At 37.1% G+C, this 17,136-nt stretch overlaps 1 protein-coding gene across 1 annotated transcript; it reads right to left on the reverse strand.

The window, feature by feature from the left end:
- Positions 1-354: 354 nt before the first annotated feature.
- On the reverse strand, positions 355-14,754 carry LOC140225002 (retinaldehyde-binding protein 1-like). Its single transcript, XM_072302322.1, has 4 exons — positions 13,268-14,754; positions 6,686-7,050; positions 3,623-4,026; positions 355-1,250 (listed from the first exon to the last, which is right to left on the reverse strand). The coding sequence occupies exons 2-4, from the start codon at positions 7,012-7,014 to the stop codon at positions 1,108-1,110; spliced, it is 876 nt and encodes a 291-aa protein (XP_072158423.1). The 5' UTR covers positions 7,015-7,050; positions 13,268-14,754; the 3' UTR covers positions 355-1,107.
- Positions 14,755-17,136: the final 2,382 nt, after the last annotated feature.

Raw genomic sequence — 17,136 nt, forward strand, 5'->3', positions numbered from 1 at the left:
AATGGTATATCACTCTTTAACGGAAAATGTGGTTGGCAGAATGAATTAAGCCCAGCCGTCTGTTTTTAATAGGGTGGATTTCGAATTTTCACTCCAGACCTTCAAATATAAATTTCCTTTTCGAATCCTTTTTTTAAACATGTTTGGCCAATGTTCAGCACTGATTCCTCGTCCAACATGCATTCAACGGTGTTTTCTTCTAAAAACTACCCTCTGCTCAAAAACTAAATGTTCGCACAGGAATGATCTCACGTTTTAGTATTTCGGAAATGAACTTCATTTCTCAGTCAATCCTTCGTAGGATTTTTCCTAAAGCACAATTCGCGGAAATAAATTACTCATGAGATTATATTTTGAAAGTTTGCATCCACTGTCGGACCATCTCATTCGTCCGACGTTTATTGGCTCGGGAAACAAAATACTATTTCCATGACCCATAAATTAGCACTAGTAGACTTAAAATATGTTTCATAATGAAGAATCCGCGGGCATTATTTTATATTTTCATTTATTTCATTCTTTAAACGTCTTTTGGACTAGAATATACATAGGAAAACACATTCGATGTGTTACATATATACATTATGTTACAAATGAGTAGTAGAGCATACTCATACCTATAATACAAAGTTAAGTCCGTAACTGAAGAATATTTACAACTATTTCAGGCAAACAAGACATATCATAAGACCTTTTTTTTTGGCAGAAATTCTTGGGTTGAAATGGTTTATCTCCACATTGAATTCGTCCAATCTCCTCTTTAAATTTGCCTGAGTCAGCTGAAAATATGATAAAAGACATTAATTTCAGTATTATGACTCAATCGTCCCAACATAGATTCTCGTCTTCAACTAAAGCGACCTTTAATCAGGTAATCATGATTCCGACCATCGCCTGAAGTCTATTACAATTACTCGACTGACATGACTGACATAACTTTATCTCTATGATCTTTTTAGGCTTTGTTTCAATAGATACTTAATGAAAGTTTAGAAGCATCTAAAATTTCAATTGAAGCATCTAGCAGGTAAAGTTTTCCTCCATTGCCATCTTTTAAATTTCGATAAATACAGCTGCTGGCGCTAAAAATTTCACTGCAGATAGAAATTAGTCTACATCTAATTTTCTGAAGGAACCTGTCATTTCTTCGACTTGCTTTTGACCCTTTCGTCGCAAAGTGTCGTCTACAAGCATGTTGTCCTGCTCTAAGAACCACTTCCGGTGTTTCTCAAGAAGTTCTGCGGTGTATTCTGAAAAAAATTATATCAAAACACATGTTAGATGGCTCTTCGGAAAAGTCAGGGTGACTCTTCTATTTCACGTGTGTTATGCGTCTCTGAAATAATTTTATTTTAAATTCACTGGAAAATTATTTTCTTGAGATATTATTTTAACTTTAAGTGTCGTTCCTTGGCGACAAAATTAGGTTTTTTAGTTAAATTTGTTCGGATTTAACTGAAAGTCAGTTTTTAGAGGCGTTGGTTTGCTATCGTTTTTTTAAAACTTAAACTGAAATATTACATAATTACGTTTCTTTAACTAAAAAGCTAACTTTCAGTTGAATCCGCAAGCATTTAACGAATAAAACCTAATTTTGTCGCCGTGGGACGACGCTTTAAGTCAAAATATCATCGCAAGAAATGTGTTTTCTCAGTGTTGGTTACTTTAAGAGTCTTCAAAAGTCTCAGAAAGACTACGAAGATTGGCCTCTTTCTTACAGACCTCAAACATAGCAACCTTTTTTCAAACCGTTCCTCAAATTAAAACGAACAGTAGAGAAACAACGTACTTTGAAAACGTGCATGTGCTGAAAAGGATTTTGGAGTATGCGCAGAGTTATCTAACTAAGGTAACTCGTGTGTATCAAATTGCGTATTTTTCGTACATTCATCATTTATGTATGAGGTGGGAATCTTGAAAATTTTACGAGACAGATCAAGATGCAATGAGTGATTTTTGAACGTCATTCGTCGTAATCTTGAAACTGCATAATCCCACGAGGAACACTTTTCATTTATGCCTTAGTTGCAATTCACAACAGGTCCATCAATGACAATTGGACTACATTTTGCAATTAGGAACTATTGCCACTGTCTCACCCACAAAAGCAACCTATCTGCCAAGAGAAAACTAATGGCACACACGTTGTTTGTGAAATGAGTAAGAAATAGCAGTGTCTTGTTGCAAAATGTAGTGCAACTTATATTATAAAACACAACGATGAAGCCTGAGAGAACACACTTCAAAGACCTCACACTCTTCATCCTACGAGGTGTGATTTCCCTGGATCGATACTATTTTCGGCCGAGAGACGATTGATGAGAGACTTGTTAAGTAATTTGTTAAGCAAACAAGACCTAATTTGACGATTCCGCCTTCTGGCCGCCCAAAATGATGTTCATCGGTCATAAATAGGCTACAAAAATCATCAGGTCGCGCGTCAATCATTGTCAGACGAATCCGAATGTTGACTTCCGTAAATAATTTTCGTCTCTTCTTCTTACAATGCTGGAATAGAAAATGTGGGGACTCTGAAGTTTTCGATATCTAGTGGGCACTACATGGAGAACAATTTTCCGGCAGAATTCACGCCCTGAAAAGCTCAGAAACTGGAGTCGAGGGTCTCGGTCCTGGATGCTGATACTGCCGTGCTAAGGAAAAAAGCCGTATGAACCCTCAGGCGTTGCCAAATTCCCATTCATAAAACACGAATTTACTAGTAAGCTTATGAATATTTTTCTTTTTCAAAATTTCAAGGATTTTGTTCGTAGTACGCAGGAAATACATTTAAACTTGCGCAAATATTCGCAATTTTTTTTTTTTTTTTTACAAGAGATCGTTTGTGCGGATTCCTTTCAAAATATCAAGGAATTTGCTTCGTAGTACGCAGGAAATTCACTTAAATTTGCACAGATACCCGCACAATCGTTTCCATGTAAAAAATAAAATTGCCCAACTAAATTTGGCAATAGCTGCCGTGGCTAGGTTGCCTTCTGCTTAACGCGGTCCATACCGGCGCCTCTCTGACGTAAGGGCGTAACTCAATTTCCACGTGATCCTTGTTTTACATATAAATCCACGCTATCTGGGGCTCATGCGGAAATCGATCTACGCCCTTACGTCAGAGGGGCGACGATATGTGTATAACAACACGGAAAAAACAAGACTAGTGTTGAGCACTACTGGCCGTTTAGTGGGGAGTAGTTGAGGGCTGGCGTCTAAGCGCTGTACAGCTCAACACCGGAAGGCAGTACAGGTGGGCACTGAACATGAGTAGTGCTAATCAGATGCCGCGAGACGTAGTTGCACTTAACAGGTGTTAATTCACCCACGAGACGTCGGAGTCACGATAGCCTGGTGGTAACGCGCTGGACTTCCACCGGCGCAACCCGAGTTCGATCCCAGGCGGAGACGTTCCATATTTTACGCTCGCTCCAAAGTCACTTTAGGGCTTGACACTACTTCTTCCTTAGTGACCCAGCCTCGAGCTGTTTAGTGCCCAGCACTCCTCTGACTTGCTGGCTCCATTTGATCTAACCCTCGTTAGTGCCCAGCACTAACATGTAGGTCCCAACCCTAAGCTCGTTTTTTCCGTGAAAACGGTAAATTAGTAGAAACTTACTGTCGTAATCGGCGAGGGAGGGTCCTTTGCCTCCAAAGTCGCTGCAAACAACGTCCTCATCAACATACTTGAGCAGCTCCTCGGTGGAGGAATGGACATAGAACCTCTCGGCAAACTTGGCCGGGAGGAAGCCCTTGAAGACATTGAGGAACTTCTCGAGGCCGGGGGCGCAGTTGATGACGTGGATGGCCCGAAGTCGGAAGGAGAGAGCCCCGAAGAAGATGTCGACGCCGGTCTTGATGCCCGGCAGTGCCTTCATGAAGTGCATGTACGTGTAGTCCTTCAGGTCCGTGACCGACATGCAGTACTCGTGCCGGTCATGCTCCAGGTAGCTCAGGTCGCACACCATCGCCCCGTATTTCAGGTAGTTCTGGATGTCGAATATGCTCGCGTCCGGGCTGAACCTGGAAATTTGTAAAGAACGAAAATGGTGGACCATTGGTTTGGGAAAACAATGGTGGATTAGAAGAAAAATTGTGTATATTGCCAGTGACCCAGAAAAGATGAACAATTTTTTAACTTTATTCCTTAATGCCAATGATCATTTGGACGGAGTTGAACAGAAAGGAACCAAGCCACATCGGGATCGAACCGAGAAAAAGAGGTTTGAAGTTTATTTGGCTCCTGCATAAGACTCAATGTAAAAGATAAACTTCAAGTTCAATTTCTGCAAAACTCTGAATTTTTGGCGATAGATAGTAGAGCAGTGGTTGAGTTCAAAACCACTCATAACTCAATGTTTTCCAAAATGCGGGTTGGTTCCTTTCTGCTTAACTCAGTCCATTTCGCGCCCAAGCGCATCATCAGGGTGTGGATACCGTAATTATATCGCGTTGAGGAAACGCACGTCACAAATATAAAACAAATATTAAAATGTTAAAAAATGATCATTGGCATTAAAGTATAAAGGTAGAACTTTTTCTACCGTTTCTGCGTCACTGCCAATATATATAATTTTTCTTCTAGTCAACTAATAAGTGATGTAAAATGCAATCTCTCAATCAATTAGAATGGTGGAGTGTAAGTTGAGCGCGTTTAAATCAAAAGGACTTATATCTATTCTACCGTGATAAGGAAGAACTCCGTGTGAACATTCGAGAGATGCCGAATTTCCTTCGACACAGGGTTTATTTTTTAAAAAAGTTGCGGATATTTTTCTTTGACATTTTCAGGAGGTTTAGGTTAAAGTGCGCACAAAATTATTCGAATAATTGGTAGAGTAATATTCATAAGTTTACCAGGAAATTCGTGTCATACCAAAGAAAATTCAGCAACGCCAGAAGGTCTATATGGCGTTTCTCCTTGGTACAGCAGTATTGTGGCATGAATCCTAAGATCCATAAAATAATGCATGCTACAGGGTTCATGTCACAACGGGTATAGTTTATTCTTTTGAGTTAAATGCGTCGGCAATTTTGTGTCCTAGGAATGAAAAGTTGGAATTTAAAGTAGTTCTCTAATCTTCAGTAAGTTTTTTAATTTGCAAATATCTACAAAACTTCTCTCTGCAGACTTCTAAACCATAAGCCTTGGTTCAATTTGATATTTTAGAGTGTTTATTTTGGTCGACTAAAGTTTCGTTTTTGTTGGAGAGTCATATTTTGTGTAGTTTCACAACGCTATGAGAATGGAAAAATACAGGCAGTTATTCAGTATGCAACTCGCGGTAAAAAATGCCAAATAATCTACAATGCAATTTGTTTTTGCATTCGTTTTAGTTTCTCTATCTCTCTCTCTCTTTTAGATGACGGAATTGCACCCTTTTTTCGCGTTGAGCTGACAAACTATAATTTGAAAAATATTTTTCCAGCCGAGTAATAAATCACAACTCATGCACATAATGCCCTCTTCCATAAGAGGTTGATATTAAAGCGTCCACTGGAAGGAAAAAAAGATTAATTTCTGTAAGTAACAATTAGGAATAGGGAAAAAGAATGATGAAATTTCGTCGAATGATTTATCGGTTTTTGAATTTGGCACAACAGGACATGGGCCGTTAAAATACCACGCCATAAAATGTTTCGCAGTGCTTTACAAGGATAGTGTACCCGGGACTTTCTCAATTTTTCCTTATTTATCAGTTTCTCTTCCCGCACAAAAAAGTGAAAAGTACAGAATGACAAATAGTTTACATGACTGTTCTTATATCGGTCAGTTAGGAATAGATGACTCGTTTCCCCGGGCAATTTATTTTTGAATTTGTCGTTTACAGCTTTACTGTCGCCCTCAGTATTTTGGTTATAGTCATGCTAGTCCTTGTTTGATGGTTTTGTGGACGTGTTGAAAAAAGGTGCAAAAATTAAATAAAATTAAAATAAAATTAATGCATGTATAAATGAAACAAAATAATAGAGGAAACAAAATAAAATAATAAAAATAAAATTTCTGCAAAAGTGTGGTGAGCAACGGATTGAAAAGATTCGGCAGATCTATACACAATGCGATGGGTACTTTTTACAGCGTCATTTGCAAATAAGATCACCTGAAAATTAAAAAAAAAGATGAATAAAATGAAGTTAAAAATTATGGGGAAAAAAGATGCGATGAAAGTCTTTAAATTGTTGTTTGTTTTAAATTGTTTAAGTCGTAAATTTCAAGTCCAAGAATGGTAATCTCGCTCAAAACTGACCTTCAAATATTTGCAACGCATATTTGCAGCTCGACTTTTATTTTTGAGTTTCTAGTCTCACGCTGAATCATGGGGGGGTTAAGAGGAAAACATTGGCCGTTTTGCAATTATCTCTCAAATGTTTCATGACCTGACGTGTTTCTTCTGCTCTGTAGTGAAGAAAAATTTGGAATAAAGAAGTAAAACATGTAAAAAGTCTGAGGATGGTCTTGAGCGTCGTAGTCCTAGACCTGGTCCATTAGAAGAGGCAATGTTCTATAGAAAACAATACAGAGATAGCAATGGAGATGAAATTGATGAAGAGTAAGGCCATTTTTTACGCACTTCGGCTACATCACCAACTTTTTGTCTTAATGACCCATGCGTCCACTGCAATGAGTTTGTTAATACTGTGAGCCTGTTTGTATAAAATAATGATGGTCATTGACTCATACCTGCAGAAGAGGACCCTTCCTCCATCCTTGGTCAACCTGTCAGCACTGCTAGTGTTGAATGCCAGCCGAGCTTGTGCGATGTCCTTATCTGAGGGGTCCCGGTTCTGGAGGACTTCCGGGTACTTGTTCCGGTAGGAGAAGTAGTTCTCCAGCTTGTTCTTCGTCTTCTCCAGACTGTATTTGTTGTGGTGGAGGACGGTCAGAAGCCACTCTCTGTCGTCGACTTTGGGCAAATGCGCCTCTTTGGACATCCAATCGATCAGGTGGTCGATGTCTTCCTGCTGCCGCTCCACCGAGGGGGCTTGAACCGATGTCTCTTCAACCACCATTTTCTCGCTTTTTTAGTCGGGGTTCGGTTGTAATTTCTGAAAAAATAATATTGCGTAGTAAATGGATTGCATTTTGCAAAAAGGAACCACTAGCATTGCAATGATGCTAAGATTGTGCAACTTCATCTTTTGCAATAAAATTGCGGAAATCGTGAAAAACTATGAAATTTAGATGATAATTTTTGTCTTAAATTTACAGTTTTTAGCGAGTAAAATAGAAACTATTAATGGATAATCGGGTTTTTCCTCCAAGACAAAAGAAGTTGTACAATCTTAGCAACATTGCAATGCTAGTGGTTCATTTTTGCAAAATGCAATCCAAATATCAATAGAGTAAATTTAGACTACATTTGTAATTAGGCACTACAATTTCTCGCTCAGTTTAAAAACAACGTATGTACCATTAGTTTCCCTACGGACACATGTGTTTTTACGGATGAGCGGAATTGTAGTTCCTAATTTCAAAATTTCAACACTAATAGGGCTGGAAAAAAGTATCTTATAAGGAAGCCTAAAGGGTTTTTTGCAGTTTGTTTCCATGTCGTTTCAGACGGACGTAGACGGCGTTGATCAGTTTCAGTTCATCTACATCCGGACGGTGCTACCTACGGTGCCCGGAATTTCGGAGAGAATGTCATAAATCCAGAAATTGAACGGTTTATTGGAAGAACTATGATGAATTTCAATTTGCGACAAGTTGTCATATTTTTGGTCGACAAAATCAACCAGTGTTCTACATTCCATCTATAATAAAAGCACGGTTACACTAGCATTGTGACAATTCAATAATAATCCATTCAGTTGTCAATTGTACTACATTTTGCAATTAGGTACTACAATTTCTCGCTCAGTTTAAAAACGACGTATGTACCATTAGTTTCCCGACGGACACGTGTGTTTTACGGATGAGCGAAATTGTAGTTCCTAATAACAAAATGTACTCCAATTGATGGATCAAGTATCGTATCCTAAGTGCTGAAGATCCACCATAATGTTCAATGCGAATAACCGAATTCATTTTCTATGTGAGCTGCAATGGCGAGGCGTGAATGATCGAATTTCGATATTTCTCTCATTTGAAGCTATGGTAAAGAATCGATTATTACGGTGTTATTTTCGAACACCCTCTTTATCAATCCATTACTATAGGTTTAAATCGCAGACCAATCGATTCATCCCAAAGTACGCAATGTCATTGCTAAAAATAGGGGACTAAAGTTGGGAAGTGGACAAAAAGCAAAGTGTAAAATATACAGCCGTCCATGGGACCTTAGTCTACGGAGGCAAACATCGATGGTCAAAGTGCAAAACCACATATCTCCATTGCGGTGTTCCTTAATGTCCGATACCATTCTACTCTTTGGAGGGAAACAAGTCAATTTTATAGCCTGAAATACAGAATATTCTGCTAACGGAGAGGAAAAATCAAGGGAGTTTACAAGACATAACGTTGACTACGTTTTCAAAGAAAAAAATAAATTGTGACAGAAGTCTTCAACTTCGTAAACGGAGATACGTGGTTTCGCACTGAATTGGCCATTGGTGTTTTGCGAGAGCAATTTATGTCGATTTTGGTCCGAACAGCGAATTTGCAGATGTTTAAATCAGCCAGAACTGAGCAGGGAGAATCAGCCATATCTTCTGGCTGACGCCAAAATCAGCTAGGAATACAGATGAAATTATCATAATATATTTTTCCGTTTAGATGTACCTTATGCCAGGCAATGCCGTGCCTTAAAGAAGGCGTATCAGAATTTTCAATTTCAGAATTTTTTTCAGAAAGAATGTATTTGGAACCGGAAACTGTAATCCACGATAAATTAGGTTTGATCTTATATTTTTAAGCGTTTTTTGTTTATAAATGGCTGGAGCACACTTTGACATGCTTAAGTATTAATAATTCAATTTTGAGTTTTCGCAAAGAGAGAACCCTTTTCCTTTAGACACCATGCATCGCTAAAAATGTATTAATCATAAAAATTAGGAATCGCGTGAATTTCCTTTCAAACTCAATTTTCTTCCTCAATATCTAATGTGGAGAGGAAATTTAGTCTGAAAAAATGAGTTTGAAAACGAATTCTCATGCTAAATTAGGATCGCAGTACTGTGTGGAGCATTTGCTCTTTCATGAGTTCATCCGGAAGAAATCGAATTAATTAATTGTGAATCACGATGTGAAAAGTATACTGTATTTATGTAATACCCATTCCACGTCCCGGATATTAGACAGTGGCGTGGCGTGAATGATCGATTATCGATATTTCCTCATTTGAATCCGTGGTAAAGAATCGATTATTAAGGTGTTCGCTGCGAACACCCTGTTAATCGATCCTTTTCCATAGGTTTAAATGACAGATCAATCGATATATCGCAATGCACGCCACGCCACTGATATTAGAAGGGAAATAAACCTTATACATCCTGCTATCGTAATCTGTGAACTATAAATACTAACAACATTACTTTACGATCAGTCTTAGGGATTACGATTTGCGAAAATTCCGCAATCGACATGAATAAAGCAACAGACATTCGCTGACGAGGGAATCGAAGAACTCAGGAACCCCACCTATCGCGAACAGCTTGAGGGTTTTCCCTTTGCATGACGTTACCTATCCAAACCTCCCGATCAAGTCAAACAAGCACTCATCCCATTTATATTTGACAAGAAGAAAAGAGTGTCGCAAATATTTGCAAAACTGGATTTTTCCGCGGGGAAGTGCTTCAAACGTCGAAAAACTCGTTTCCGAACGCATATTGATAAAAGTAGGTGGTTTTCCACAACTCTGAAAATTCACATCAATATTCATCCTTTCTGTATTCGGCCTGTGACCAAACCTGCTGAACTCGCTATTTCACTTTGCAGGGAATTAAAATATGTGTCTGTCTGGAATAATGGGCTTATTTGTCTCTCCTCCCTTTCGTCTGTCTGAATTCTACGACGAAATAGTGGAAATCAACTAGTTTCACAAAACCGGGATTCAAGAATAACCTTGTTTTATTGTCTGCTTGGCCGATTAGCATTTTTCCCTGATTATCAGGGGTTTTCACATTTAATCTATTTACAACCCTTCTTTATACCTCTAAGTAAGGAAAGTCTTTACCTTGTTTCTTTCAAATACGTCTAACTATTAGCTTAATAAAAAGAGTCATCATTTACTCTGGTCTAACGTCTTCTAGCCGATGTTATACGTCCGGACGCCAATGCCGGCATTTCAAAGTTGTTTCAATTTCTTAATTATTATATTGCTATGAACCTCTGTAATTGAAAATAGATCTTAAGTCTCTCGCATGATATTTATTTTGTATTCTTTTCTGTGAAACTTGTTTTAACAAAAAAAGAATAACCTTGTTAAGCAATCAACATAAAAAACCGGCTTCAAACAAGTGCCCTCAGTAATAAAATGGGAGAAATAAAAATTTGAAGCCGATTGAAAGATCGTATTTTTGAATAGATTTGATCGAAAAGATCAAATAAATTCAGCGCAAAAATCATATTAAACTCCTTATTGACATTGAATTGTACTTATCGACGTTGAAAATCTCAAACCATGTACCTCGGGTTGCGAAGTAGCAGACTTCCTGTCATACTTTATTTTTAAAATGGAAAACACCTTAACCTCAGTTCTGTAAAACTTTCGGGATTTTACCTCTCGTTACGAAGGAAATTCGGTGAAAACTTCAAGAAATGTTGTTGATTTGTTAATCGTCAAAAGAATAAAGTAGCGGATATCTTTAAACACCGCCAACGAGATACGTGGTTTGGAAGTTTCACCGTCGATACGCTATCAGCGAATGTTTACACACAAACAATAGTTCACTTCTGTACTGGTTGTTCTAACGACATCATGCGTTCCTTCGCAGATTAGCGGATTGACTTTTTAGATGCTGATCCCTTCATGGAACTCTGCTAAACTGCAGAATTTTCCTAAGAGTCATTTTAATTGAAATTCCATCTTCATTGAACAAAACTAAGTAGTCGACTTTAAGCGAAAAAGAATGATCAAACATTGAAGAATAGCCACTTCGTGCAAAAATGTAATCAAGGGTCGACATTTTCTGAGGGGTTGCTACGGTAAAAAATTTCTATCAGTAGCTGAAAATTACCTTTCTCTGAATGTTAATCTACATAGATCGTCTGTTATCGTATTTCCTTTTTTATTGACGGAGTGGGTAGAAAAAGGCTCATACTGAAAAAAAGTTCTCTCGAGATATTATTTTGACTTAAAGTGTCGTTTCATGTCGAAAAAAATTTGGAGGTTTTTTAGTAGTTTTTTTTGTTTTTTTTTTGGGGGGGGGGGGAGGGTCACTTTTTTCGAGTTAAAGGAACGTTATTTTGCTATCGTAAAGTTTAAGTTAAAAAAACGAAAGCAAAACAACGTTAACTCCCAAAAACTGACTTTAAGTCAATCTTGCCCTGATTTACCTGGAAAAAATAAATTTTGTTGACAAGGAAGGACGTTTTAAGTCAAAATAATAGCTAAAGAAAAAAATTTTTCAGTGCTTTTTTCATCGAAGAAAAATAACGGCATATCTATCCAGTGCAGTTCAAATGACCAACTTTTGTAGTGAAGAAATATTGTTTCTAACTCATTATAAAGTATGTGCTATCAGTTTCCCCAATGCAGATCAGTGATTCTACGCATAAGTCAGAAATAGCAGTTTCTTTTTAAATACTTTAGTATAAACGACGAGTATTATTTGGAGAAGAGTTAAATTGCTGAGTAGCCATAGTAGAAACTTTCTCGTATTATACTGGAATGAAATTATCCCTGAACTATGATTGATGAGATCATGTGACACAATTATGTTGGGGCACAAAAGTGCCTTTAACCTCCCTGTATTATCCCAGTTACAACCCATGATGCGCAAACGAGAATCGCCTTCAACATTGCGAGTATGCAACCCCACGACGGCAGAGTTAGAATAGTTGACGCTCAGAATCCAGAGCCTGCTTGAATAAGAGGTTGAAAGGTGCTCACCGAAATGATTAATTTAAGAAGAGTACAGGGGTCAGTATTTTCTTTGAAATGTCAAGCAATGTGGGTCAAAAGTTGAGCGATTTTTAACTTGCTTACTAAAAAGTTGAAAGAGCAAAAAAGTATACTTTGCAGTATGGAATTCATTCAAGAATAATGATATGATAAAAAGTATCCGCTCGTTGGAGGAAAAATAGCAGCGTAGGAGCGAAAACTGTATGAATGGAACTCAGGGGCACGGTATATGGTGAATAAATTGGTATTGAAATTTGAAAGAAAAAAGAAAAAGCAGGAGTGAAATTCCGAGCAAATTAGTTTTCTTTATCGCCATGTATGCAAGTCACTTTTTCAGGACGCCGTAGTGCTCCGCGACACCTAATTGCCGTTCCCGTCTATCTGAACCGGTATTGTCTAGAAAATTGCATTGTCCGATTTTATCTCGAATGATACCCATCCCAAGTTTTTCTGTATCCCTCAAGTTCAGAATGATTGAATCTTAACACTGCAAACTTTTGAGAGAGGGAAAACAAATACCGATGCATCTGGAATTTTCAAAGGTTTTATCTCAATTATGAGCGCATAATGCGAAAAAGCTTCAATTGAATTAAGTCTGCACCCCCTTGTCAAGATTAATCACGTGTCTAGTGCGTTTGACATTTCGACTGATGTTTGGAAAAGCTGTAAAAGCCTGAATTTCGAACATTTTTGTCTATTTTTTGATTTATCTACTGCACAACTTAGTGAATTTTTAATCGTGAGGCACTTTGTAACACATTTTAATTTTTCCTTTGAAAAGCTCAATTTTGCACACAAAAAAAGAAGAAAAGCATACTTCTGTGCAATTATCAGTTTTAAACTTTTCTCTCTCCAAACATAACCGAAAGGTTTCTTTTCTAAATTTAAAAATGCTGAAAATCTTACTTCCTTTCATTTATTCACTTTTTCAATTTTTTAAAATATTTTCTTATTCTTTATGTTTTTCCGTATATTTCCCGAAGAAAAAACACTACTATTATTTTTAATTTTTTTTTATTAATTTTTTATTTTTTGATTTTATTTTGTTGACTCCTATTCATTTACCCATTATTATTATTTATTAATTTTATTAATTTTTATTTTTTAATTTTATTTTGTTGATTCCTTTTCATTTACCTATTATTATTATTTATTTATTTTTTTAATTTTTCATTTTTTCCCAAATTTGGGTCACTTTTTTGGGCAAAATTGAATGGTACACCACTCGACGATAACACTGACATAAATGTGTAACTTACAGTGAAGGAGTCTATCCAAAGTTTGTCACTGATCGGAAAAACCGCACTCACACGAATACCACCACCCGGACACTACCACCAACTCCAGCCAACTGATCCCCGATGAGTGCGAGCATGCGTTTTTGATGTTCACGATTATACAACCGGTTCGGGAAAAATTCGTGGGCGACGAGGGGGTTCGCTTTTGCATTGGAAAAAAGCATCAAAAGTGACGCACGACTGGGCATGCCCCATCCGAATTGTTTTCCAATGAAACGTAACCGATTATGAAACTGGTTCACAGCCGCCGCATGGAATAAGTTAAATTATATCATCATAGTAAAGCCTATGTAATGAAGGCAGAAAACTGGTATGAAAAAGTGTTCACGAATAAAAAAGGATTAAACACCGGTGGGAAAAAAAGCGCGGAGCGCTCGAAGATTTTGGAGTCAAAAGGAGGTAACCTTGAATTCGAGTTGATGACCATCGCGTTCGGTATGGCCCAGACACTGCAAAAGCTGTTGTGCTCTGTGAGACGACAGTAAGTGCTTTGCAGAATAAGTCGTGGCTTGCGTGTATCTTTATAGGCTCTATGGTTCACACCTAGATGGACTTACTGCTGTCTTCGGAAGCTTGCTTGTAGGCGCTAGAGAGAGGTCAACGTCTGAGATGCGATACTTATTCATATTCGCTCCGAAGTTGAATGACGTCATTAAATTCGTGTGTTTGTAACGCGGCACCGTCTAGTCTCTATGAGACAGTTTTTTTTTTGTCCAGAGGCGGACCCAGCGATTTGGCAACTCCGGATTCCTTCCATTTAAACCTATGTTAAATAATCGATGATTCTTTTTGGAGCACCTGGCTCCTCCTTGTCTCGATACATTTCCATAGATTTAAACGGAGAAAAACAATATTGCCCATTTTCTGGCTCCGCCAATGCGTTCGTCACCAAATCGCGTTTTCTTTGTTGAGCCCTTCAGATTGCAAATGCAATAAAACTATATGCATTTTAAAAAGAAGGGGAAAAAAGTGGGTGGGTTGAATGGCTGAGTCGACATTTTCCTATTAAAGACTGCTCAATTAATATTCTATAATTATTATTGAAGCTACCACTGATAATCTTGTTTCATTGTTTGATCTCACCAGCGCACAGCTGTTATTCGGGAAGAACGTCGTTTGGGCCTTCAGACGTCACCAAATCCCTTCTACAAAATATGAATTTTCAGAGAAATCTGCGAATATTTCTCAGATAATTTTATTTTCACCATGCTATCTTAACTCTACGTATATTTCAAGAGAAAAAGAATAACATTCTTCAAAATAACCACTTTTTTGGAGAAATTTGAAAACATGTAAATAATCATGCTGCGTTTTGTCCTTTGCGCGGCAGCTCAGCTTTAAATTGTTGAAAGATTATGCTGAAACTTCAGCACATTCCTCTATTCGGCTAAATGTAAAATAGTAGGTTTTTTCAAACAATCTGGCTACTCTTTTAGCTTTTGATTGCCTCCGGATGGTAGCGAACGCCACGTTTAGAAGATATCATTACTTTTATTACTTTTAGGTACAAATAAAAGTATAGACCAACAGATTGCGATAATAACAGTTCAAATTTTCAACGTCAGGCTGATATTTGAATTTTAATTATTAGTAAATTTGGCTCTAAATCTTAAAAATAAGAGAAACTTTGTAAAGGTTGAAAAATATCGATCCAAATTTTTTCTCAAAATTTGTTTATAAGTTTTCGAAAATATGATAAATAAAAATAGGAGCCAATTGTAATTTTAATGTGAAATAAAAACATTTAATTTTGCCTTGACAATGAATCTGCGCATTGCAACCATTCAAAAATAGAATTTAAAGGTTAAGTACAAGTCAATGCAAATTATATTTTAAGTTGCGAAGTTTTCAGTCGTTGTATGTAAGTTATTCTCGTAGGAGGCGAGGCTGAAAACTCATAACTTCATCATTATCTTCAGCTCTGCTACCACTTAAATCCCTCCGAAGGTCATGTTGCTCTCCAAAGTATTTTACATTGTTCCAAATGCTTTTTTGCACTCAATAACGTCAATTTCTGAGAACAGTTTCATAGACTTGCTCTTTTGACCTACCATTTAAATTACCCTTCGTAGCCAACTATATCTCTTTCTTTTCACTTGATTCTCGCGTACTGGAGATCTCTCTTGTAGGTAACTAATGTGTATTTAACAATATCTTTGTAGAGTACTATTGTGTGCGGAAAAATTTTGACCGGAGCATAAATTACCAAAATTTGGTCAATGTACCATATTTTTCTGAAATATTTGAAGGTAAATTGTTCGCACAATCAAAAATAATGAAACGTAAATTCTTATTACTGAATTTCGAATCGGAAACTCCTGCATTTCCAGTCAGTAGAAAAATCAATCTCTCTTAAATTCTACGTTTGTATGCTCCACGGCAAGGTAGTTTTTTTTCTAATATCGTTTATTTGGAATTTTCTTCAATTTCGTTCGTGTTCAATCCAAATAACTGACTCGATTGTGAGTTATTATAACACTCTTTCCGAGCCTGATTGAACGCTCCCTGCAAAAGAGATTGTAATAGCTACTTCAGGCCAAAATCATGGGACACTTAGCATCTGTAAAATTTCTTGATGTTCATAATTAGGAAGAAAAAGCTGTCCAAACGGCCAAAGCTCACAAGACTGAAGACAAACATTTCTCTGCGTAATCAGCATGATTTTCACACATTGTGGCAACTCTGTTCCTGTGTTCTGTAGATTCCATTTCTGCAAAGAGCGTATGACTTATTATAGAGGTGAATTCCTATATAATTTGGTCTTAGGCCGGTACCGCGATCTAAACTTTTCCTTTTTAGAAGCAGAGAGGTGAATTCTGGACCCAAGCGACTGTCATGTCCCTGAAAGCTCTCGTTCAATGATTTGGCTGTTCAAGAGAGACACTTTATTAGCAATTTGATTGCAAAGTCTCAGTAATACAGGCTTATTAAACCATCAATTGTGAGTTGCAGATTCAACTTAGGAATAGATTTTGAGATTTTATGACTACGAGTCGATCATTACACCATCTCAATGGCTGAATCAGGAGTTGCATTTTTCTAGTTATGACGTTGCAGTTCTCCGGTATTGATTTATTTTTTAAAAGAAAACAAACGCAAATTTCTCGTTAAATGTTCGATGAGTTTTCTCACTCTCTTGAGAACTTTTATCTGATAGATGCATTATGCTTAGTATTGTTTTTGAAAATTTAAATAATATCAGAGATTTTTAAACGTGATAATGGGGAGACGCACTTTTTCACTTTGTATAAATTCCGTCAATGGTGCCAGGGGGACAAAAGCTCGGGAATATACTTTCATCAACAAGCGTTCTTTTACTAAAACCTCCTGATTCGTTCTTACAATATAATTTAACCGTAGTTGACATTCTATTTTGACCATATAATTTTTGTTTAACTTAATTTACAACCTTTTTTTTTTCTTTCTTTCTTTTTTTACTATTTGTTTGTTTTACAAATTTTAACTGCAAAAATGCAAGCCTCAATATTCTTTGAAGTATCTAGCCTTTTCAAGAGACCTAATAATTTTTATTTTTTTCAGTTAAGTAAGTTCAAATTTATATGGAATTTTATTTTTGCATATTCCGCTTCCATTTAAATTAGAGAACATCAATAAATATAATTGAGATAAATAAATATATAAATGAATTTGTGAATGAGAAATATGATAACGCTTCCCAGCAGTGACTGATACGGCTTCCCTGGTAAAAATTGGCGGTAGGAGCTGCGTTTCAAAATACCATAGGAATTCTTATAGCCGGCTACAGATGGCAATAGAAAATCATATTGCTGGCTGTAGAAAGCGGAGCAAATCATATAGCCGGGCTATAC

The sequence above is a fragment of the Bemisia tabaci genome, chromosome 7 (assembly GCF_918797505.1).
Source record: "Bemisia tabaci chromosome 7, PGI_BMITA_v3".
NCBI classification, from domain to species: domain Eukaryota; kingdom Metazoa; phylum Arthropoda; class Insecta; order Hemiptera; family Aleyrodidae; genus Bemisia; species Bemisia tabaci.